General features: G+C 46.8%; 1 protein-coding gene across 1 annotated transcript in view; it reads left to right on the top strand.

Moving 5' to 3' along the window:
- Positions 1-22,442, top strand: part of LOC308169325 (ankyrin-2-like) — a gene marked incomplete at both ends in the record, with an annotated part of 104,887 nt that overhangs the window by 63,280 nt on the left and 19,165 nt on the right. The window contains 21 exons of the mRNA XM_080544011.1: positions 45-132; positions 271-374; positions 1,888-1,929; positions 3,018-3,242; positions 4,245-4,343; positions 5,205-5,359; positions 5,672-5,883; positions 6,773-6,977; positions 7,183-7,279; positions 7,879-8,107; positions 8,285-8,410; positions 8,711-8,833; positions 9,468-9,500; positions 9,884-9,905; positions 11,852-12,768; positions 12,895-16,633; positions 17,962-18,039; positions 18,572-18,697; positions 19,210-19,359; positions 19,612-19,846; positions 19,968-20,043. Coding sequence (XP_080400137.1) covers positions 45-132; positions 271-374; positions 1,888-1,929; positions 3,018-3,242; positions 4,245-4,343; positions 5,205-5,359; positions 5,672-5,883; positions 6,773-6,977; positions 7,183-7,279; positions 7,879-8,107; positions 8,285-8,410; positions 8,711-8,833; positions 9,468-9,500; positions 9,884-9,905; positions 11,852-12,768; positions 12,895-16,633; positions 17,962-18,039; positions 18,572-18,697; positions 19,210-19,359; positions 19,612-19,846; positions 19,968-20,043 — 7,081 coding nt within the window. The remainder of the gene's footprint in view (positions 1-44; positions 133-270; positions 375-1,887; positions 1,930-3,017; positions 3,243-4,244; positions 4,344-5,204; positions 5,360-5,671; positions 5,884-6,772; positions 6,978-7,182; positions 7,280-7,878; positions 8,108-8,284; positions 8,411-8,710; positions 8,834-9,467; positions 9,501-9,883; positions 9,906-11,851; positions 12,769-12,894; positions 16,634-17,961; positions 18,040-18,571; positions 18,698-19,209; positions 19,360-19,611; positions 19,847-19,967; positions 20,044-22,442) is intronic.

Here is a 22,442-nt window from a genome sequence, read left to right as displayed (position 1 = left end):
TGTGTGTGTGGGTGTGATGTTTCCACGGCAATCTTTCCCTCCAGTTCCGACAGGTCCTTCACTCCCAGTCACCATGGTTACTACTCCCCCAGACACGAGGGCATGATGGAGGAGATGATCACCAGCCACCAGGTACTACAGATCGTACCTCTGTGTGTGTGTGTGTGTGTGTGTGTGTGTGTGTGTGTGTGCGTGTCTGTGTGTGTGTGTGTGTGTGTGTGTGTGTGTGTGTTTAAATAACTAACCAGCACGTCTGTGTTGGGTCACCAGGTGTCGTCTCTGGCCAGGGAGAATGAGAAGGACTCGTACCGTCTGAGCTGGGGCACGGAGAACCTGGACAACGTGGCCCTGTCCTCTAGTCCCATCCACTCTGGGTAGGTAGAGAACCTCTGTCCTCTAGTCCCATCCACTCTGGGTAGGTAGAGAACCTCTGTCTAGTCCCAACCACTCTGGGCAGGTAGAGAACCTCTGTCTAGTCCCATCCACTCTGGGTAGGTAGAGAACATCTGTCCTCTAGTCCCATCCACTCTGGGTAGGTAGAGAACCTCTGTTCTCTAGTCCCGTCCACTCTGGGTAGGTAGAGAACCTCTGTCTAGTCCCATTCACTCTGGGTAGGTAGAGAACCTCTCTCCTCTAGTCCCAACCACTTTGGGTAGGTAGAGAACCTCTGTCCTCTAGTCCCGTCCACTCTGGGTAGGTAGAGAACCTCTGTCTAGTCCCATTCACTCTGGGTAGGTAGAGAACCTCTCTCCTCTAGTCCCATCCACTCTGGGTAGGTAGAGAACCTCTGTCCTCTAGTCCCATCCACTCTGGGTAGGTAGAGAACCTCTGTCCTCTAGTCCCATCCACTCTGGATAGGTAGAGAACCTCTGTCCTCTAGTCCCATCCACTCTGGGTAGGTAGAGAACCTCTGTGCTCTAGTCCCATCCACTCTGGGTAGGTAGAGAACCTCTGTCCTCTAGTCCCATCCACTCTGGGTAGTTAGAGAACCTCTGTCCTCTAGTCCCATCCACTCTGGGTAGGTAGAGAACCTCTGTCTAGTCCCAACCACTCTGGGTAGGTAGTGAACCTGTCCCCTGTTCAGCGGCGAGCTTTATTGACATGTAATCCTGTATTATCCTTCTCTTTGTGTTATTGTAGAGTGGTGCGCTCCACGTTAATACGTTATTAGCCTGCTCCCTCATCCTTTACCGTGAAGCTTAGTACGGTGGCCTCTGTCCAGCAGATGTTAGACTCTGGCAGTGTCGGGGCCGGGCCGTCTCGCTGGGACAAGCATCGGTTCAAAGGTCACATTGAGTGATTTGTTGTAATCCGTTGAGCAGCTTTGAATGGGATAGATAACGATCCCTATAACGAAAGGAGTAATGAACAACGTCAATGTTTGTAGAGCAATTAGTCTAATTCATAGTGATACATACGTATATCCTGTAGATGCGCTGTCCTTCTCTGGCTAGCCTGAATATATACCACCGATTAAGAGAGCAGAGTATCCGTCATCATTAGGATGGCACAAGTCCTGAACGACCAGCGTTGGTTGTTCTTACTAGCATTAGTACTGCATTTCGTTGTCTGGTTTCTTGTACTCTGCAATGACAATAAAGTTGAATCTAATCTAATCTAATCTAATCTAATCTAATTAGGACACTGAGTGGCCATACACAGTAACAAGTGGTCCTGAGTACAGGGTATGGACAATCACCGATTAGACTTTAGAGGCACCTCTCATTCTGGCTCACAGGTCATGGTGGTGGTGGAAATGGGATGCGGTTTGTTGCGGCCGTTGTATTCTTCTCTATTTCAGCTGTACCTGAAAATACCCTCCTGTACTCCTCCTTCTTTTTCTCTCTCTCGCTCTGTTTCCTCCCACTCTCTCTGTTCTGTTTTCAGCCGTTCCTCTCCGTGCCATGGTGACCATGGTGACAACAGCAGGTGACCTACTTCACCTTGGGCTCTCTTCCTCTTTATCATCATCCTCCTCCTCCTCCTCTTCCCCTCACTGTGTGCTCTCATGGTGGAGAGATGTGTGTTGGTGTTTGTGTGTGTGTGCGTGTGTGTGTGTGTGTGTGTACAGTGTCCTACCTACTCTGCCTCTAAAAACTCTCTCTGGGTTACGTACTTGTTTCTTCTCTTATTAAGTCCAAAACCTACTGAATTGAAATGCCTTTTGCTTCACTTTCATCTGAGAAATAACACTTTTCAACCTTCCGACCCAATTCCACATATAGAATGTAGCCCCAGAAACATGAGGCATGTTAAGGTAACCCAACGGTGCTAAGAGGTTTAGAGGGGCATAGAAGGACAACATTCATTTGTATTGTTCACGAACGCCTGTCTCACGGGAATATCACTACTAACAGACATCGCCCATCTCCCCCCATTCGTCTTAATGTAAAGGTTGATGCATCCTTTATGCATTGATGCATGAGTAAACTCGTAGTAATCCACCAGGGTTCTTGTGTTAGATTGAGGAGTTCGTCTCTACTTGACAAACACTTGATGCATCAAGGAGCCTTTTCTTGTGCACTTGCTTGCCACGTCACACACATGACCTCATCGTTACCGGACCTCCATCCTTTCAGTCCTGCCTGCCTCACGTCGGCCATGTCGCTTGTGTCCACTGTCAGTGCTCGGTCGACTGTAACCAGGTGTTGTTTGTGTTTGATAACAGGTTTGACATTGTGCTGTTTTCTTTTCCTGTGTTTGTTTTGAAGTGATGATTTGTGTACTTTACTGTGTGTTTTCACAGTGTGACGAAGCCAATGAGTGGCACTCATTCGGTGTGTGTGTGTGTGTGTGTGCTGTTGCCAGACTCACCTCATCACACCATTTACCATTCGGTCTGCGATCAACTTGTGTTATGAGGGAACTGTCATTCATGTCTGTTTTCTTTTTACTTTTTTGGGGGTCTATTTTTTTCGGGGGGGGGGGGTCTATTCCCATTTGATAGACTACCTTTACAATGCTTAACAATGTATGTTCCCTTGGTTTCCCCTCCCCCTTTTTCTCCCCCCTGACAGCTTCCTGGTTAGCTTCATGGTGGATGCCAGGGGCGGAGCCATGCGAGGGTGTCGCCACAATGGTCTACGCATCATCATCCCGCCCAGGAAGTGCTCGGCGCCCACGCGGGTGACGTGCCGGCTGGTGAAGCGCCACCGTCTGGCCACCATGCCCCCCATGGTGGAGGGGGAGGGGCTGGCCAGCAGACTCATAGAGGTGGGGCCCTCGGGAGCCCAGTTCCTCGGGTAAGAGAGAGAGAGAGAGAGAGAGAGAGAGAGAGAGAGAGAGAGAGAGAGAGAGAGAGAGAGAGAGAGAGAAAGAGAGGGGTGTCGGTATACAGAGGCATAAGAGTGAGCGTAATGGAGAGAGAGAGAGAGAGAGAGAGAGAGAAAGAGAGAGAGGGGTGTCGGTATACAGAGGCATAAGAGTGAGAGTAATGGAGAGAGAGTGAGAGAGAGAGAGAGAGAGAGAGAGAGAGAGAGAGAGAGAGAAAGAGAGGGGTGTCGGTATACAGAGGCATAAGAGTGAGAGTAATGGAGAGAGAGTGAGAGAGAGAGAGAGAAAGAGAGGGGTGTCAGTATACAGAGGAAAGAGAGAGTGAGAGAGAGAGAGAGAGAGAACGAGAGGGATGGAGGATGAATGGGCGTATGAATGGTTAGCAGAGAAAATGGCCGCCCCCTCTCCTTTTCAGATTCATTTCCCCCCCCCCCCCCTGCCTCCTCTGCCTTACTAAACCTGTCCGCTGCTCTGGCTTCTCCCCAGCGTCAGCGACCTGTCCTCTCTTCACTACGCTTTGTTTCCTTTTTAACAGCTGCCCCCCTGGCTGCCTTTCTAACATCTAACTCACCCCTTAGGGAAACAACAGTGTTCCTGTAAGAGAACATCTCCACAAGAACAAGAAAAACATAATCGCTCCATGATTGATTTGATATGTAGATAGTAGATCGATCGCGAAACAAAAGGGAGTGTCTCTGCCACCGTTACACCACCACCACCCTCTAGTGGTGACATTTCGTTATGAACAACTTCTGAATCGGAACGCCTCGTCTTTGTCCCCCGGTGTAGCCTATGTACTGAAGCAACCTCCTTCTTAGACAGAAGGCTGTGACGTGTGACGAGAGCCTTCCCTACCTGTCACCAGGGCTTCTTAACGTCTTCCATCCACCCGACCCCCCCCCCCCCCCCCCCCAGACAAACATTGTGTGTGCTCTCTTTCCCCCCACTGCTGCTAACGGACGGTCACACAGTAAACTGCACCTCCCCACGGCCCCGCCTCCTCTTAACGAGGGGGAGAGCTTGGTTAGCCGCATCCTCCAGCTCGGCCCGCCAGGGACCAAATTCCTCGGGTAGGGGACGACAAACACATATGAAACAATCCATGGATGACGCATACTCCCATATTCCTCCCTTTTTTTACGACCCCTTTGCGTGATATATTATTGTCTGTGTGTCCTTGTGTTCGTTGTGTGTGTCTGCGTGCGTGTGTGTCTGTGTACTGTTTGGCTACTGTGCGTGTGTTTGTGTCTTGCGCCTCGCGCCTCGCTTGACGTTCTTGTGGTAGTAGCATGTTTCTGTTTGTTTATTCTCTCCCTCTGTTGACCTTTGACCCCTGTGGTTGGCTTGCTAGGTTTAGTGCTGTTCGGTTCACCTCATAGTTTGGTTGTGTTGGTTCGTTTGGTGGATGTCCCTCAGTTTAGCATGACTCTCCCCTAGACATGTGTTGTAGGTCATTGTTATGTTTGTTATGCACATCAGGTGGTTAAAGGTGGTAAAGATTGCGTTACGTTGAAGAGCTAAACCCACACACACACACGCACGCACACACACATACATACACGCACGCACGCACACACACACACACACACTCACACACACACTCTCTCTCTGTCACACACACACTCAAACACACACTCTCTCTTTCTCACAAACACACACACACACACACTCACACACACACTCTCTCTCTGTCACACACACACTCAAACACACACTCTCTCTTTCTCACAAACACACACACACACACACACACACACACACACACACACACACACACACATCGGTTCAATATTAGGCCTGCCCCCCCCCCACCACCTGAGGTGTATTGGGTGTTGTTAAAAATATGGATGGCATTCACACACACACACACACACACACACACACACACACATACAGACCCCCTGACCCTGGTCACCTGTCCCTGGTCCCAGGCCTGTGATCGTGGAGATCCCTCACTTCGCTGCGCTGCGTGGGAACGAGAGAGAGCTGGTGATCCTGAGGAGCGAGTCGGGGGAGAGCTGGAAGGAGCACCACTGTGAACACACAGAGGAGGAGCTCAACCAGATACTCAACGGCATGGAGGAGGGTGAGGAGGGTGAGGGCATGGAGGAGGAGGGTGAGGAGGGGGAGGGCATGGAGGAGGGGGAGGGCATGGAGGAGGGTGAGGGCATGGAGGAGGGTGACGCATTCGCTAGTCAAGCCAAAACATTGCAATGCAATTCGGATTCTGTGAGTAATCCCCAATGCTACCTAGTTAACTATAACACCATGTACATTGTTAGCAGACTAAGTCTGAACCTTTGATCGGCTGCCGACTTGTTCCTGGTTTCACCAGCTGCTGTCACATTTGAACCGGTTTCATAATCTGGTCCATCTTTCTTCCTTCCTTTCTTCCCAGAACTGGACCCACCGGAGGAGCTGGAGAAGAAGCGTATCTGTCGCATCATCACCAGGGACTTCCCGCAGTACTTTGCTGTGGTGTCTCGCGTCAAGCAGGACAACAACCTGATCGGTCCGGAGGGGGGTATCCTGAGCAGCACGGTGGTCCCCACTGTCCAGGCCGTGTTCCCAGAGGGAGCGCTCACCAAGAGGATCAGAGTGGGCCTGCAGGTCAGTGTGGATCCATCATGAGGAATCCCGCCATCTTTAATAACGTGGATCTGAGCTAGAGGCCAAGACGCTAGAGGCCAGAACTCCCTCTTGTTTTTTTGATCAAGTATCATGAGAAACACAGTCCATGTTTTGTCATCTCATCAGGAGATCCTAAGTAGCTGTAATGTTTTTTTTGTAAAGGTATAGTGAAGACATAGTAGAGATAGTGAAGACAGGCAGGAAAGTAAGGAGAAGCAGGTCATGGGCCAGATTGGAAACCATACCATCATGGGCATATGTGACACGGTCTGGTCATTTGGGCAACCAATCAAAATGTTCAGACTTGTATTTTGAAACACAGAAATACATTTCAAAGTTGTTGAAAATCACAACACAAACTCACTAGTCAAGCCAAAATACTGCAATGCAATGGATTCGGTGAGTAATCCCCACTGCTACCTAGTTAACTATAACACTACATTACATTGTTAGCTGGCTCACAAAACAAGCTGTGTTAGTTGACTAGCAATGTGTCATTGATTTTCAGCAAAAAGTCAGCAAAAAGTCATTGATTTTCAGCAAAAAGTCTGGACATTAAATCGGATTCCGACTTGCGGACCAATTGACCAGACCATGTCACATTATGTGTGCACTGTAGACGGTGGTGCTAGACCACTGGACCACCCCAGGCCACAAGTAGCTGTAATGTGGATGCAAGACTAACACTCCTCCCACCTACTCCCACCTCCCACCATCCCTCACTCTCTGTCTGTGTCAGGCTCAGCCAATGAACGTATAGTAACACTCTCTGTCTGTGTCAGGCTCAGCCAATGAATGTATAGTAACACTCTCTGTCTGTGTCAGGCTCAGCCAATGAACGTATAGTAACACTCTCTATCTGTGTCAGGCTCAGCCAATGAACGTAGACGTGGTGAGGAAGAACCTGGGCGGCAAGGCCACCTTCAGTCCCATCGTCACCCTGGAGCCCCGCCGGAGGAAGTTCCATAAGCCCATCACCATGACGATCCCTGTCCCCAAGAGCAACACGGACCCCGTGGTCAACGGCTTCGGAGGAGACACGCCCACGCTGCGCCTGCTCTGCAGTATCACTGGTCAGAGAGCTGGAGATACTCTCACACACACAGACACAGACACAGACACACACTCACACTCACACTCACACTCACACTCACACTCACACTCACACTCACACTCACACTCACACTCACACACACACAGACACCTCATTTTCCTGGTAATTCTTCTGGCTGATGTACAGTACAGTAGCGACAACGTGTGTTTGTGCTCCGTGTTAAGGTGGGACGACACCAGCCCAATGGGAAGACATCACGGGGACCACCCCCCTGACGTTCATCAATGACTGTGTGTCCTTTACAACCAACGTGTCAGCCAGGTAATGCACAGAGTGAATGCAGGTTTCGGGGTAGGGGCATGTGGGCGGAGAAGGTCGGATAAGTACTGGGGGGGCACGGGCATGGAGGGACACGGAGGAGGATTTTGTAGGAGATGCGGGACTTGTCCGGAAGCCAGTGGAGGTGGATGAGGGTGGGGGTGATGTCCTGCCACAGCTTTCACAGATGGTAACAAACCACGTTCCCTGTTGGAGAGGTAGGATTGGAACCCGGAGGGGGCTGTGCTGGTGACACCTAGGAGGTTGGATAGGCGGTTGAGGAGGATGGTGTGGGAGACAGTGTCTAAAGCTGCAGAGAGGTCCAAGAGGATAGGGATGCTGATGCGGCCAGAGTCAGCAGCAATGAGGAGATCGTAGATGATCTTGATGAGGGCGGTCTCCGTGCTGAGGTGTAGTCTGAAGCCAGATTGGAGGGGCTCTTAGAGCTCATGGTTGGACATGTGCTGATGGAGTTGGCCGGCAGCTACTCTTTCCAGAGTCTTACTGAGGAAAGGAAGGTTGATACTTTCAACATGATACTTTACTTTACTCTATGATGAATGAGCGTTCTGCCCCCCCCCCCCCCCCCTGCTCTCTTCTAGGTTCTGGCTGATAGACTGTCGGCAGACCCAGGAGTCGGTCAACTTCTCCACTCAGGTGTACAGGGAAATCATCTGCGTCCCTTACATGGCCAAGTTTGTCATCTTCGCCAAGACCCACGACCCCATCGAGGCGCGCCTGCGCTGCTTCTGCATGACGGACGACAAGATGGACAAGACCCTGGAGCAGCAGGAGAACTTCATGGAAGTGGCCCGCAGCCGAGACGTGGAGGTGGGTGAATAGGGGAAGGAGGCACGGAAGGGGGTGAAAAGGGAGGAGATCAGAATGAGGGAGGGATTGGGCCCCGGACATACTGTATGTTTCTGACGGTGTTTTCTGATGTAAAGTTTTTGTTTTGTCTGTTTAGTCCTCGGCTCCTGTTAACGTCCTGGTTGTGTTTGTCCACAGGTACTAGAGGGGAAGCCCATCTATGCAGACTGCTTTGGCAACATTGTCCCTCTCACCAAGAGTGGCCAGCATCATCTCTTCAGCTTCTTCGCTTTCAAAGAGAACAGACTGGCACTGTTCATCAAAGTGAGCATGCCTCTACCTCACTAACTCTCTTCCATTCATTCATTACATACATTCGATTCATTCATTGTTCTTTTTATGAACAGGTTGATTCATCGTCATAATATCATATCATTTACAGTGAATGTTTGTTACATTTCACTTTTTTTTTTTTTTTATTGAATACAAGTTGGTTAATTGTACAGTTGGTTGATTGGACAGTTGGTTGATTGTACAGTTGGTTCATCATACAGTTGGTTGATTGTATAGTAGGTTGATCGTACAGTTGGTTGGTTTCCTGATGTGTGCTTGATGATGTCCCAGATCCGAGACAACACTCAGGAGGCGTGTGGTCGCCTGTCCTTTATGAAGGAGCCGCGGTCTTACAGAAGCCTGGCCCACAACGCCATATGCAACCTCAACATCACACTACCGTCATACTCGAAGGTAAGAACAGAAGCCCTTCTCTAGCGGAGCACACGCACACCTTAGCATGTCCTCCCAACAGGTACAGTATAAGCATGTGTAAGTATGTTATTGTCACAGCAGCTGATACTTATAACTAAATAATATTATTATAAATAATTATAATCATGTGTGTATGCTATGGTATAAAGGTTAAAGTTTGCACAGGTACAGTCTGCTAAAGACTTCCTGGTAACAGTGTGTTGCTTGCATACTAATATGCAAAATCTGTAAAAAAAAATAATTAAAAAAAGACACAGTATATCGGGTCATTTAGTGATTAAAAGCTATTCTTTTGTACCTGGTATTCACACATTTCCCCTGTCTATTCTAATATGAATGTTCCACATCTTTAAGTTTTGACACAACAACTCACTGCAAGTGTTTGGTTCCTATCTTTTACTGTAGCATGCATCCTCATCTCCCTCCAGAGGGATCTTTCAAGTTGACACCCCCCCCTCCCCCATGGAAAAATCAAATCACTGATTGGCCTTCTCTGTCGCTATGATAACCTTGCTTTGCCTGCTCTCTTTTTTTCTCCCTCCTCTATCTTTCTCTGTCTGTCTGTTTCTGTCTCTCTCTCTCCCTGCTCCTTGCTGCTTCTTGCTCCCCAAAGGAATCAGATTCAGACCAAGAGCCAGAGGAAGAGGTAACATTGTGCCTCTGCCCCCCCCCCCCTCCCCCATTAACACATTAGTGTCTTCGCTTCCACGTTCTGTGCCGTACTACTACCGTGTGGTACCGTGTTATACAGGCCACGGAACTGTTATGTACTATATGTCTTCCTCCATTAAGCTTTGTTTTTTTTCAGGTGTTAAGAAGGATGACCTCTTTGCCATGTGTTGTGTATATTTAGGTATCGGTCTTGTGAAGTGTAGTTTAACTTTAAGATACTTAAAGTTAAGATACTACTGGTTAAAGATACTAAAGATATCAGATGTCTACATTATTGCATGCAAAGTGAATCAAATATTATTAATAGGATTAATATATAGTATTAATAGTGAGTATGATTTATGTTCCCCCCTCCAGACCAACAGGACGCTTGAGAAATGTAAGACATTTATTATTTTTTATTAACATTTCTGACCACTAAACAACACTAAAATTATTAGATAAATGATTGCTGTTAATCTTTTAACCTATATTAGTGCATAATATGCCAGTTAATAAAACAATGGCATTGCATTGACAATATCTGCATTTTAACTGCTATTTAAAACCATTATTGATATGATTCTATGCTTGTTAACTGTTGTCAAAAGAGTTAAAGAATGATGATGATAGTTAATGTGTTAACATCCAGCTGCTTCACCCTTGTTAGCTAAGCTGTAGAGCCACACGCTTCTTCTTCAAAGCACTTTAAGTTTGTCTTTGTCACCAAAACTAAACTAAACGTCACCTCACCAAGACATAGTTATGCCCTCTTTTGTAGGCATAACCTCATCACCTTTGTTTCATCACACATTGTCTTCTGTTAACTTCTGTTACTTTCTGCCTCAACTGTTCTTTTTACTTCGAATTTTGGATATATAGAGAGAAAGAGTTCAAACAGAGATACTACCCCAAGTATGAACATGATACACATCCCATGTATACCCTTGGATGTTTTTGTGACAATATAGTTGTAGCCTGAGTGTCATTGTTCCCCATTTAGATCCCCCTCCTTCTCCCTCTTCCTACCCTGCTAGTATGTAGTTTGTGCTATTTTACCTTTGCCTCCTGGGAGTTTTAATGATAACGGTCATGGTAATGGCCTAACATAATTTGACTTTATTGAAAATCTTTTGCCAAATACAACATCCATAGTCCATACATGTATGAAAAAACATGTATACCTTCAAAACAGACATACATTAAAACATATGGATACTGTAGACAGGCTAATTCATGTATATTTTGTATTTAATTTGACATACGCCTCCCCTGCTGTATAGATGCTCAATCATTTTAGATGAATACAATGTGAATACCCAAATGAACGAACTACTACCCAAATGAATGAACTACTCTTGATAAAGGTCAATGCAGGCTTTCTACAGTAGTTGTACATCTCAGTTCATGTCAATTACAGAACATCTGCTCCCCTCACATTTCACTAGAGGCTGCATGTCAATAATCCCCTTTGCTTTGCATGGAAATAACTTGGCTTACATATACTGAGTGGGAATGTGCGTGTTTGTTTGTCCGGTATGACAGTTATTTTTGTATTATTCCTTTCATACACTACTTGACTCTAAATTGATGCACTGTTGATTTGAAATGTGTATCTTCAGTTATGTTTTATAACGTTTACTCAGTTACCCTAAAGTTAGGAGGAAACAATACAGTCTACTTAAAGACCATATTAGGTTCCCCATCAAACATTATGTTTACCCTTAGAATTATTATTATTATTATTTCAATTTTTTTCCTTAAGTTATTTTTCAGTTGGAGCCCTATCGTTTCCATAGCAGTAGGGAAAGTAAATGGTTTGTTCTGTTGTCATCCAAAGGCATAACAAACCATAGTCTGACAGTTTACTCAACATTTTCAACAATTGTTCTCTTTCTCTCTATAGACATGAGTCTTACATCTTTAACAATCTTGAGATGTTTGTTGCTCCTTCTCTGTTTGTGTCTGTTTCCTTGTCCTTTGTTGATTTGAGAGTGTCTGGTTTCTCATTGTTTGTTTTTGTTATTTTACGTTTGTTATTGCTTTTATGTTGTGAGCGTGGGTGTGCTGACTATGTGTATAAGCAAGTTATTTCCTGCTCATCTCCTTCCCATCGTTATTATTTAGTTGACCTTTGCTTTGCTGCAGTATTTGCCTCAAAGAGACCCATGGATCCAATTCCCATCATGTTGATACCCTTCTGTAGTTACCCCTCTGGCCCTGCTACCCCTCTTATCCTTGACAGTTTGTACAGTTCCTGTCCTGACCACATTCTCCCATGTCTCTCCCCTTTCATTTAAATTTGTTATTCTTTTACCCATTAATTGTCCTCCTTCCAAATGGAAGATGAAGAAAATCAGACGTCGGTCCTGAAAACACAGTTGATTAGAGAATCCTCGGCTCTGGCGAGCCCAGACCTACTCTCCGACGTGTCAGAGATGAAACAAGACCTCATCAAAATGACGGCTATCCTGACCACAGACGGAGCTGACAAGTCAGATTCCATAGAAGGGGGCAGTCTAGAAAAAGGGGCCGAGGAGGTGCCGGGAGAGCCATTTGAAATCATGGAGAAGGTCAAAGAGGATCTAGAGAAAGTCGGGGAGATACTGAGGACTGGAACATATGAGGGTGAGGTGGCAGAGGCGGCAGCGAGAGCAGCTCGAAAGGATGACGAGTGGGTCCTCCTCTCAGACTGTGAGATAGAGGAAGCTAAACAAATGGCTGCCGTAGAAACCCAAGAACCTGTGTTGCGAGAAGTCAGAGTAAACAGAGGAGCTCCCAGGCCAAAGGCCATTAAGGATATGTCTGGCATGGTGACACACCTGAGTGGTGAACTGAAGGAATACCTCCTGGATGTCCCTGAGGGCCCCAGTGCTAAAGACCAGAAGGAAGTGGTCCAAGAGAGATGTATTGAAGTTGTCATGCGTAAAGGCACAAAAAGAGTCACACCAACAAAAGGTCAGGCCACCAAAACCTCCGCTAGTGACGTCAAAAAGCCAGCCAGGCGGAAAGGAAAGGACCAGGGAGAGGCGGAGGATACACTCCTAAGTGCGCCCCTAACCCCTGCCCCAGTATCACCTGTATCTCCGGTGGTTGAGGAAACTCCCATTGGATCCATAAAGGACAAAGTTAAAGCCCTTCAACAGAAAGTGGAGGCAGAGCAAAAGGGCCGAAAGCCAGCTAGCTCTGAATCTTCAAAAGTGGCTGTGGAGAGCAAGCCCTCTCAAAAGGGCCAAAAGCCATCTAGCTCTGAATCTTCAAAAGTGGCTGTGGAGAGCAAGCCCTCTCAAAAGGGCCGAAAGCCATCTAGCTCTGAATCTTCAAAAGTGGCTGTGGAGAGCAAGCCCTCTCAAAAGGACAAAGAAACCTTTCAAACAAAACAGGGACCACCGAAGTCAACCAAATCAGAGTCTGAGAAGCTGGAGGAGACCATGTCAGTAAAGGAGTTGATGATGGCATTCCAAACAGGGCAGGACCCGTCAAAGAAAAAATCTGGGCTTTTTGAGGTCAAAACCACCACCTCAACAGCAATCGAGCAAACAACTGAATCACAGCCAATCAAATCCACCATCAAAGCCATGTCTACTAGTCATGAACGGGAAGTATCACTGGACTCCGGGTCCCAAAGAGAGAGAGACAATCAAATTAGCCCTCACAGAAAACACTCTAAGGACTTTGGTGCTCATATAAAGGCAGAGCCTGAGGACCTGACTCCTGAGAATGGTGATAGTTCTGATAGTTTAAAGCATGAGGGTGTGGCAGACTCCCCCACTGCCAGTCTAGGTGATGGCACCCCTCACGTGAGCTCTGAGGACAGCTATAAACATGAGGGTTTGGCAGAAACACCAGGAACTAGCCCTGAAAGTCTCCCTCTGTCTCCCAAAAACACTGACCAGACTGCAACAGCCGCCATAAGAGTCAAAGGTGAAAAGAAAAGCAAAGATAAGTCTGGAGATTCTGGTGTGGGGACCACTGATGACCAGCCAACTACAGAAATGACACTCCCTGTGTCTTCCAGCGAAGCTGCAGATGACCACAGCACAAGTGAGTCCACGTCTGTTATGAAGGGCGGGTCTAAGCCATCTCAACCTAGAAAGCTTACAAAGAGAATCTCAGAGACTTTAGAGAGCTTTCTAAGTGATGAGGAGAGCCCCGATGGTCAGCTAGCATCAGCATTAGCTGGGACCCTTGCTTCTCGGACACCTCCACGTCATGGAAGCTTAGAGCTGCCTTTAAAGCAGCAAGATTCAGACACCCTCAGTTTAGCTGATGACTCTTTAACTATTAGCCACAGAGACTCTCTAGAGGATAGTCCCCTCATGGAAGACAACTCCTCTCATAGGACTCCAGACTCCATCGAACCCAGCCCAGATAAGGAATCCCCGTGTTGTGACTCCTTAGAGAGCAGCCCTGTAGAGCAGAAACCCCAAGCAGCCTTTCCTCCCGCTCTAGAACAGCCCAGTGGGTCCTCTAGCCATCCAGAACCCTCCAAAGCCCCAGACTTCCCACCAGATGCTTTGCGTAGTAGACTGCTCAGGGACCAGGAGGCTAGTGCCGACGATGACAGTTTCGAGCAGACGTCCCAGATGGAGAGTTCCGGTAAGAGTCCCCTCTCCCCCGATACCCCTAGTTCTGAAGAGGTAAGTTATGAGGTAAACCCCAAAACCCCTGACCCCCAGATGTTCTTGTCTGTGTTGTCGAACCCTGCTGTCATCCCCGAAGACTTAGAGGAAGACGACGAGTCAGAGACTGGCGAAGCCCAAAGGAAATTCACCCCTGAGGAGGAAATGTTTAAAATGGCAGCCAAAATAAAAACATTTGACGAAATGGAACAGGACGCCAGGAGCAAAAAGAAGTCTAGAAAAGATATCAGTGCCTCGGCAGGGGATGATAGCTTCAAACCTGTTGAACTAGAAGCCTCAAATGAGAGACTGTCACAGGGTCAAAGCGGGCACACTATGCCCCAAGAGTCCTCAGAGTTAGATGTTTCTGTTGAACCCCTTATTAAAGTACAACCTCCCTCTCCTTTTCCAGCAGGTGTGCATGATGGAACCCACCACACAGGGACCAAGAGCGCAGCATCAACGGCCAGTGCAGCAGCGGAGGGACCTCACTCTGTCTCAGAACAGCATGTATCAAAGTCAGAAGTAAACACTGAACAGGCACATATAGTGCAGCAATCTAAAACTGTTGATAAAGGCAGTGTAGCTAAAACGGTTTCCACATCCTCTAGTTCTGACGTGGCTGCAAACATAACCGATGAGCAGAAGGAGGAGAGCTTGAGAAAATCAAGGGGAGACAAGGAGGATGATGGGGGAGGGAGAGAGGCAGACGTAGTCAGTGTACAGACTGGTGCAATCAAATCTCCCTGCCAGGCAGAGAGCAATATAACAGATGAAGTGAAAGGAGATAGCAGGAGACATACTGCAGAGGAAGCCATAACTGGCCCTATTACAACTGGACAAGCAAGGGAAACATCCAATCCAGAGATCTGTATCTATGACGACACTGAGGAAGATGGCGAGGAGGAAGCGCCCAGAACTGAGTCTAAGGGTGTAACTGCGAGAGCAGAGGCAGACCCCTGGAGTGCCATGCGTGAGGATGACGATGCTTTTGCGGCCCGTGTCAAAGAGGAAGAGCAGAAGATCCTTAGCCTAATTGTCGACCGGCAGTCCCAGGGGGCGACCCCAGACACCACCCCGGGTAGATCCCCCACTGAGGAGAGCACGCCGACCAGCGAGCCCAACCCTTTCCTCTTCCAAGAGGGGAAGCTCTTTGAGATGACCCGAAGTGGTGCTATAGACATGACCAAAAGGAGCTATGAGGATGAGGGGTTTGCCTTTTTCCAAATCGGTGAGCAGCCTTTAGAGGAGGCACTCGCAGAGGAGTTCAGAGAAGAGCCAGAAGGAAGAGGAGCTACAGCAGAAACCGAAGTCGGCCTAAATCTGACCCTGGAAATAACAGCTGAGGAAGATGAGAAGCTATCAAAAGATACTACAGATTCCCTGTGTCAGTCTTCAACAGAGGACAATCAGACAGTTGGTGGGGCTGCAGCAGCCTCCAAATCAGATCCCTCAAAGTCAAAAATTCCTAGAATGGGGATTTCTGCATCACCTAAACCCACCAAGAAAGACAAAAGTCCAACATCTCAGGAAGTTGTAGAAATCAAAGCAGATACAAATCTAGAAGAGAGTACTATTGAGCTAGACCCCAATTCTCATGACCCCATGATAACTAATGTACAGACTGCAGTCACAACTGTCACTCGATCTGTGTATTCTGAACAGGACCAAGAGTCTTCTGACTCCTCTCCAGAGGAGCAACACTCGGTCATAGAGCTCACTAAAACCACAGAAAAAAATTCCAGTCGTGAGCGAGTAAAAAAGACCCCAGCGAAAGCCCCAGCTAAGGCTGGCTCACAAAGTCGTGGTAAAACTGCAATCCCCTCTCCATCCCTTGCGTCCCCCTCAACAACAACTCTTAAAAAAGACACCCCCTCTGAGTCCAAATCAAGAATACCCATCAAGGCCAGCACGCTCAAGCCTGACGCATCAGTTAAACATACTGAGGACAAAAAAAAACTAAGGGTACCGGTGAAAAAGGACTCAAGGAGAAAGTCTGAGACAGATGCAGGTCCCTCGGTGGACTACAAAACCAAGACCAGGTCTTCCAAAGCCAAGAGCTTCTGTGAGGGAGAGCCCACCAAACCATCTGCTAGAAAGGACCAGGGTCGTCCCACAAGCATTGAATCCTCCACCAAGTCTAAGGTCTTCCAGTCCAGACTGCCAGTAAGAGGCAAGCTTGGTCAGCCATCTCACACTTCAACACCTGCCAAAGCGAAAAGTGAGCCGCGCAGAAAGTCCATTGCCTTTTCTGAGGAGATTAGTGATGAGGCGGCAAAGTTGGTGGAGAGATTGGCTCAGGCTGAGAAAGACAAAGAGCAGGAGTTGGAAGCTGCCATCTCGGAGGACGAGAGCAGCATCATTGACCCCTCTGTCATAGAGAGGGAGACTTTCCCAGAAATGCAGTTCCCTCCTTCTGGAGACGTCTTTCCCATAACACCCCTGTGGGACGACCCTGTTGAGACGCAGATGCAACGAATTCCAGATGATAAAGTCCAACGTCAAGGTACCCCCCCTTCTCACGGGGCCCATTCTCTCTCTCTTGTGCCTCGCTAGCACGGTAGCTGTAAAGGTGCCGCCTCTGTCTTTGTAGCTAAGGCTCTTTGTAGCTAAGGCTCTTTGTAGCTAAGGCTCCTTGTAGCTAAGGCTCTTTGTAGCTAAGGCTCCTTGTAGCTAAGGCTCTTTGTAGCTAAGGCTCTTTGTAGCTAAGGCTCTTTGTGGTTGCTTCTGTGGTGTTTGAGCAGTGTCTGTGTTTGTGATCGTGACCCTTTTCCTTATATGTGTTCTAAAAATCTCAAGATTGACTTAAAGGCTTTTTTGAAGTCAGGGAGACAATTTAGGGGTTTAAATATATTACAATGTATTACTATTACATTGATTCGCCCATACATTTGTAGTAACTGCAATTACTTAGTAATACTGTAACATTGTATTAACATTTTGGTACGTACGGCATTATTATTAGTTGTAATTGCAAAGTATTGGATTTGTGCAGTTTGTGTTATTGCACAGCCTTTCATTTTTAACAGTTCTTATTCTACTTCTGTGATAAGACAAACTGTTAATCTTCATGTACCATGTGATTACATGATTACTATAAAACTAAATGTTTATACAACATTATTACTATGTTAATTACAAGTTACAACTATACAAATATGAGAGCAATTTCTAATACAGTGTCACCAAAATAGTTTTTTTTACCTAGCTGTCACAATTGTAGGCTGAACTTTGTTCTGCTGAATTGTAGGCTGAACTTAGTTCTGCTGAATTGTAGGCTGAACTTAGTCCTGCTTTTGATGTGCACATATGTGTGTTTAATCAGTTTAGAGCTTTGATGTGCACATAGGTGTATTTAATCAGTTTAGAGCTTTGATGTGCACATAGGTGTGTTTAATCAGTTTAGAGCTTTGATGTGCACATAGGTGTGTTTAATCAGTTTAGAGCTTTGATGTGCACATAGGTGTGTTTAATCAGTTTAGAGCTTTGATGTGCACATAGGTGTGTTTAATCAGTTTAGAGCTTTGATGTGCACATAGGTGTGTTTAATCAGTGTGTAGAGCTTGTATACCTAATGATAATTTAGTAGTCTACATCAATAGCATGCACTTGAATAACCAGCTAATAATACCCTACAGTCAGTTGATATCACTGTTGTAATGTCGGTCAGTGCCACAAATTATGTCCAAATAGTTAACAATAGTACCACAGGACACGAGAGAGCCAGTGAAAAGTATTTGTCCTCATGTGCTCGCATGCGAAAGGTGTTCTTCCATGTGACTTTTCCTGGCCTGTTCGTTCACGGCTGTCCTGCTGTTGTGGTGGTATTTACAGTAGATCCACAGGATGAAGCTGAGAGGAAAGAGGAACGTTTGGCCATCATAGCCGACCATCTTGGCTTCAGTTGGACAGGTGAGTGGCACCTCAGGAGAAATAAGAGTTAGATAGATACCAAGGAGAATATTATTATCTGCTGTTGTGGCAACTCAACGGTTGTGGCCACATTCCCTAAATGTGTTCACAGATAAAATCACACACATCAAAAATGATTTAACATGATTTATTTCTTAAATTAACCACAATTATTCCATTTGATGATTATGTCCAGTCTATGTCCAGTCTACAAAATAATTATATCTAATCAGCCATAGCATAGAGTACAGCACAGTGTTTTATCTGTACAGTATAGTATAGTGGATAGTGTACATAGCCTTTATTTATGTAAACCAGCTCCTTTCCCTTCTTGTTTTTTTAGTTGTTGTTTTTTTCCTAGCACCAGGGGAGCCACCCCTCCCACATTTCGTTGTTTGGTACCTGTACTATATCAATGACAATAAAGCCCATTCATTCATATATTTGCAGGATTCAGCAGTCATGAACTCAACAGTCATCTTCAAAACCCTTTGAATATCTCTTTGCTCATTTCTCATTTCATTCACATCAGAATTGGCTCGAGAGCTGGAGTTCAGCGAGGAGAGGATCAACCTGATAAGGATTGAGAACCCCAACTCACTACAGGACCAAAGCTATGCCCTGCTGAAGTTCTGGTCGGAGGGGAAAAACACCACAGGTGGGGTCCTCTACTACCATTACATTTACATTTACATTTTTGGCATTTAGCAGACGCCTTATTCCAAAGCGACTTACAATCAATACATTTGAATACTAAGCATGTGAATCAGCAGTCCACCATTCGTTGCAGGAAGAGTACTCTAGCTCGGGCCCGGGGCCATTGATAGAAGGAAAAACCCTCTCCCTATTATCGCCTACTAAAAAAAAATGTTTATATTACTGGAGAAACTGAGAAACAGTACAAGGGGGGCAATAGAAGTTCTTAGGGACACAGTAGGGGGGAAAGCGGGTGTCTTTAGGAGACGTAGTGGTGAGGGTCAGAAGATGTCTCAGGAGGAGCAGTTAAGATGTAACCTGAAGAGATGGTTACTACCACACATTGTCCCAGAAATACTAATCCACCATGCCAACATATTATAATTGTATAATGTTATTATAAAAAGTATAATATTCATTAATTGCATAATGGCATAATATTATTGCATCATTTTTATTTTATTTTTGCCACAGAAACCACACTGATCGAAAGGCTCACCAAGATCAATCGTATGGACATTGTCCACCTGATTGAAACAAAGTTAAGCAAGTCCACCCAGGAGGAGACATCGTCACATACCTATGCAGAGATTGAGAGGACCATAGCACTGGATCACAGTGAAGGTATTATTTTGAAGCACAATGGTTGATTCCATCATGGAATCATGATCACAAAGCAAACTATTTTGAGAGCTATTAGAATAGTCATCATCAATGATGCAACTGGATGAAACAGTAGATTATGATTTTAGCAGCTTCCTATCCTCAATGTTTCAGTGAATCGCAGTGTTCATACAGTCATACCATCTGCATCATCATTTTCAATCATATAATCAAGATGAGAGATGACAGGAGTCCATATCTGTGCCTGTTCAGGTTTCTCTGCCCTGCATGAGGAAATAGATAGTCCCCAGTCGGGCAGGCGCGCAAACACCACCCCAGGAGGGTCTCGGTCTGGGCAGCAGCCTCCAATGGTATCTGAAGAGGACCTCTCCGCCAGCATGTCATCTCTACAAGAGACATCAGGACGAGTCGAAACAGACACGTCAGCAACAGGACTCCTAAGACACACCCAGAAAGAGAAGCTGCAAAAAGAGCTTGTGTCGACACAGTAAGTCTAGTTTATAAGCATGGAGCATTGATTGAAAAAGGTTTAGATATGGTTAAGTGGATCAGATTATTAACAGAATAAATACAATCAGATGATTTGACTTCATGTCATTCTCCCTCAGCTCTGTTGACGGTACATCTCGGACTGGATGTGAGAGCACTGCAGCGGAGTCACTACATGTGGGCACTCTCAAACACGTAAGTCCTATCTTCACGTTGTACCGCACCTCCCCCTACAATCTCCAGTCTCAAGTTTTAGATCCTGTTTACAGTGAGGGAGCCATCCCGAAGAGGCCCATGGAGAGCACCCCTCCACCATCACCCTCTGTCCAACGTCCTCAGGATCGGACACAGGGGGGGGCTGAGGGGAGCGCAGGGTCACCGCACTCCTCTGGAGCTGAGTACGACGACAAACGGTTGTCGCCAAAAATTTCGTCACCAGGGTCACGGACTAAAACTCAAAAACGGCTCTACGAGAGCCGGCCGTTATCCGCGTTGACCGATTTCGGGGACAGTCTGACTGAATGCGACCGGGCCGAGCCGGACTTCAGTGAGCTATCTGCGGAGCTGTCGCAAACCCTGGAGGACTGTACGCATGTCTCCACTACTACCTCCGTTGTTATGACCCATCAATCCATTGAGCAGACCTGTGTTGAGAAGATCCGTGTTACAGCAGAGCCTGGGCATGGACCGCCTCTGACTCAGCCAACCCAGGCTTCTGGCGTGGTACCTCAACCCAAACAGATGACGTCACAAGAGGTATTCACGGAGCAACATATCGAGGAGGTATCGCTCAGGCTCTACGGCGTCCTGTATGGGTATGATACGGTTGTACTGGCTTCAACGGGTGAGGATGTTGCCCTAACATCCCATTCTACAGAGCCCAAGGATACATCTAGTGAAGAATCTAGACAGACAGAAATGGGACTAGGTGATGATGTAGATGGAACTCTCAGAGCCACACCGGTTTGTGCAGATGCTCCCCCTGCCTCTGAGCCTGTCATAAATATAGACCGGCCTACTCTTGACCAGGCAGTCTCCATCTCCACTGAGCTTCAGGTTAAACCTATAGATAGCAGTCACTCAATCCCTGCCTCCGCCTTCATTGCATTAGAAAAGGACTTTTCAATGTCAGCTCAAACTTCCCCAGCCACCTCTGACATAATGGGAGCCACCCTGATTTTAGAGTCCGCAAGATCAGAATCCATTTTCACCGCAGCACCACAGGTGTCACATGACTCAACTACTGAGCCTTCAAGTGGAGTGACTGACCTTAGATCAGCAGAATCTGTTACATCTGGCATTGAGCACAGATTTGAAATCACCATACCTAACAGTGAACAAAATACAGACTCAATACATAAGCCACCAGGTTCAGATACAGTGGTATTAGCCACGCCAATGTTAGACTGTGCACCTATGACGCCAGAATCTATGGCTTCTGAAACCGAAAGCAGGTCCCCATCCCCAGATTCGGGATCTAAGTACACAGCTGAACATGAGATTTCAATGCACGATAGATCATCTTCACCTGAGTCAGTGACATCAGCCGATAAGTGGGGACGACTCTCACCTGACTCACCTATACCTGAGTATCGCCCCTCAACTCCAGATTCATCCATACTGATGACGGAGAGTAGAGCTTCGTCCCCCGAATCCGTTTCATCTGTCACTGAACTCAGTCTTCTCGCACCTGATTCGCCTATTCCACAGTTTAGGCCTCTGTCTCCTCTACCGCCCCCTGTGGTTGAGTGGGAGACTGAGTTTCCTTTTCATGCCCCGGGGCAAAGATTCTTAAGTGCCCCAGGAGCTCCTGATTGTAGACTTCTGTTACCAGAAAGAACAGAGGAACGGCCATTAACACCTATGGTTTCTAACAACGGAGACATGGGTCGTCCGGCATCGCCAGACAGTGAATACGGTTACCGTAGATCCATTTCCCCCGAAACAGTCACTTTTGACACCGAGGACAGAAGGTCGTCACCCGAGTCTATCATTTTCGAAACAATGCAGTGGCTGGTTACGTCAGAGTCTCCTCCAGAGAGCAGACCTCTCTCCCCTGACATGTATCTAGATGAAACTAGAGCGTCATCACCTGAATCAACCGCGTCAGTGACAGACAACAGACCACTGTCACCTGACTCTCCCGTTCCTGACTTTAGACAGGCATTACCTGAAACCGTGACATTCGTGAGTGGTTATAGGCCATTGTCACCTGAGTCAGTGGCGTCAAATACGGAACTTGAAACTGAGCTCCTCTCATCAATCCTTTGTGAGGATAGACCCTCATCACCTGACTCAGTAGCGTCTGTAGATGAATACAGGGCTCTCTCACCTGACTCACCCATACCTGAGTTTAGACCATTTTTGCCGGAATGTATTACATCAGTAGTTGGATATAGATCATCCTCACCCGAATCAGAAGTATCAGATATTAACTATGAACCATTGATATGTGATTCTATAGTCACTGAGTTTAGACCAGAGTCACCTAGATCCATTGTATCAGATACAGAGGACCTTGATGATGAATGGGTGGTTGTGTCTGCATCAGATACAGAGGATAGACCTCTATCTCCCGAGTCCTTACCTGACTA

The sequence above is a fragment of the Nansenia antarctica genome, assembly GCF_963989245.1.
Source record: "Nansenia antarctica genome assembly, chromosome: 13".
Classification (NCBI taxonomy): domain Eukaryota; kingdom Metazoa; phylum Chordata; class Actinopteri; order Argentiniformes; family Microstomatidae; genus Nansenia; species Nansenia antarctica.
Note: the sequence above shows the minus strand (reverse complement) of the source record. Positions and strands in the feature narration are given on the sequence as shown.